The sequence below is a fragment of the Pteropus alecto genome, unplaced genomic scaffold (assembly GCF_000325575.1).
Source record: "Pteropus alecto unplaced genomic scaffold, ASM32557v1 scaffold41, whole genome shotgun sequence".
Classification (NCBI taxonomy): Eukaryota; Metazoa; Chordata; class Mammalia; order Chiroptera; family Pteropodidae; genus Pteropus; species Pteropus alecto.
In genome coordinates this window covers 1,067,253-1,069,534 of record NW_006430464.1, presented here as the reverse complement: position 1 = coordinate 1,069,534, position 2,282 = coordinate 1,067,253, and the positions used below count along the sequence as shown (strand labels likewise).

Sequence of the window (2,282 nt, the reverse complement as noted above, 5' to 3'; positions counted from 1 at the left end):
GGCCGGGAGCTGCCTTAACCCCTTTGGGGCCGGAACTGAGCGCGCAGCGCGCAGCCGCAGTGCCGCCGCTTCACAGCCGGAGGCCGCGGGCCGGGAGTTTAACTCCTACCCGCCCAGGGCACAGAAACGGAGGTGGGCACCGCCGCAGTGCGCAGCTGTGGAGGCTGAACAGCGTCGGGGCTGATTTAACCCCTTGCCCCGACATGGTTCAAAAGCAGAAGGGGTAGGAGGGCATGAAGTCCCCGTAAGAAGGAAAGTGGAAGGGAGAGGGGAGGCAGGTAGGGCCGGACCCTCCACTTTGCATTGGCCTCAGCTCCCAATCTACCAAGCTAGCTCACTCGACGGCTGGAAAGTGCTTGGCATGCCGCGGACACTCCAAAAACATTTGTGGAGTAAATGAATGACCACCCTCCCCCATAGTTGTCCCGGGCCTTAACCTCAGCACCCTTCAATGGGGTCACAAGGAGGGGCGCCCCAGGCCATGAGGGGAGAGGACCACTCGGAGGCCTGACAGGGTATCTAGGACCACGTCCCTTCTGCACCTCGTTCCCCCCCCACCTCCCCCCACCCAATCCCAAATCTCGCCAACTCAGCGCTTCCAGGGGACCAAACTTTATGCGGTGCCTCCGGGCCCCCCTCCCCCTCACTCCCTCCCCCGGCCTGAATGCGGCACTGCGGCGTCCTTCCCAGCTCAGGACGCGGCACGGTGGGGGGAGGGGTCCGGACCGGCTCCTCAGGGTGCTTCGGTCCCCAGGAGGCTAGGAGTGGGCCCCGGAGTCGCTATCCTTTACCTCTCTTTCTAATTCCCCCCCATTTTACACTGCCCTATTCTCTTCCAACAGGGGGAGGCAGTTAGGAGGAGGAAGAGGTTCAAGGGAGAACCAGGGGGAACGGTAGCTACTTAGCCTGGGAAGTTACAAATGTTTGAGGAAAGTTTTTTTTAGGGGGAGAGGAAGAGAGCTTTGGGGAAAATCTAGAATTTCGAGGGAGATAAGGCCGGGGTGTGAGCTCTTTGGTTCACTACGTGGGGGAAGGAAGCTGAGGAGCCCAGTCCTGGACTTGGGGCTGTGTGTAGAGCGGGGCTTGGGAAAGGGGGAGCAGGCAGGGCTGGGGGCAGATGGAAAGATACCAAGGTAGGTTAGAAAGAACGAACGGCTGTTTTGAGAAGGAAGTTTTGGGGCCGATAACTTGGGGGAGGTCCCGAGGTTGGAGGGAAGAGGAGGGAAAGTCATTGATTGACTAGGAAAGGGGCTGGGAGGCTGGGGGAGGGCTGTGGGGGGAGGGACAGAGTGGCCTCACAGGTGAAGGACAGAAGACCAAAGCCAGGAGAATCTATGGGTGAGGAGGAAGCAGTTCTGAAGACTATATGGGAGGTTCTGGAGAGGACAGGCATATTAGGGGCTCAGGACTCTTCTGCAGATACTGGGGAGGAGTGTGAAAGGCTTTGGGGAAGTCTGCAGCTTTATGGGGAGAGTCTTGGGACGGGAGTTGGCGTGGAGAATGCAAAAGGGATGTGAACACAGAGGGGTCCAGAGGGTCCCAGGAGGAAAGATGTCCAGAGACTCATTGTTGCAGTGAGGGGGAGGGGAACTGGAGGTTCAGAGGGGTCCGGGAGGCTCTGAGATTGGGGTGGAGGAGTCTTCTGAGGCTGTGAGAGCAGGGGATTCAAAAATAGCCAGGAGACTCAAACTGGGGGGCGGAGAGGGACAGGGAGAGAGGCAAAAGGAGAAGCAGGGAGGTGTTGAGAGACCCGGAGGGACCAAGAGCTGGAGAGGGGCCTTCGGGAGGTCCGAAGGTCGGCCAAGAGAGGTGCGAAGGGGGTCAGATGACTCTGAGGGTCGGGGAAAGGTCTTCTGGGGACCTCTGAGGGGTTCAGGAAAGGCGCAGGTGAGGTCGTTCACAGGAGACCAGGAGGAAGTTTTTAAGGGTCGGGATGGCCTAGAGAAGCGGGGTTGGGTTTGTAGGTCTGGGCTACTCTGAAGGTTGGAGGAACGTCTTCTGAGGATCTGGGAATGGCCGGGAGAAGGGCATACGTTCAGAGGAGTACAGGACACCCAGGATTGGAGTTAGAGGCTTCTAAGAGACTGGGAGGCAGAGGAGACCAGGAGGGGCTGGGATGGGCCAGGGGACCCCGAGAGTTGAGATGGGAACCTCCTGAGGGTCCGGGAGCGCGTGGGGAGGGGAGAGGGATGGGGGCTCCGACAGCACGCTCACCCTGGCGGCCCGCGACGAGTAGGGGTCCTCGAAGAGCGCCCACACGCGGGGCTGCCAGCGGCGCCACC

The 2,282-nt window shown here is 60.2% G+C and overlaps 1 protein-coding gene across 1 annotated transcript in view; it reads right to left on the bottom strand.

Annotated features, from left to right (window-relative positions):
- Positions 1–2,280, bottom strand: part of KCNC3 (potassium voltage-gated channel subfamily C member 3) — a gene marked incomplete at both ends in the record, with an annotated part of 6,707 nt that extends 4,427 nt beyond the window's left edge. Inside the window, 1 exon segment of the mRNA XM_015591584.1 lies at positions 2,215–2,280. Coding sequence (XP_015447070.1) covers positions 2,215–2,280 — 66 coding nt within the window.
- Between the last annotated feature and the right edge of the window lie 2 nt (positions 2,281–2,282).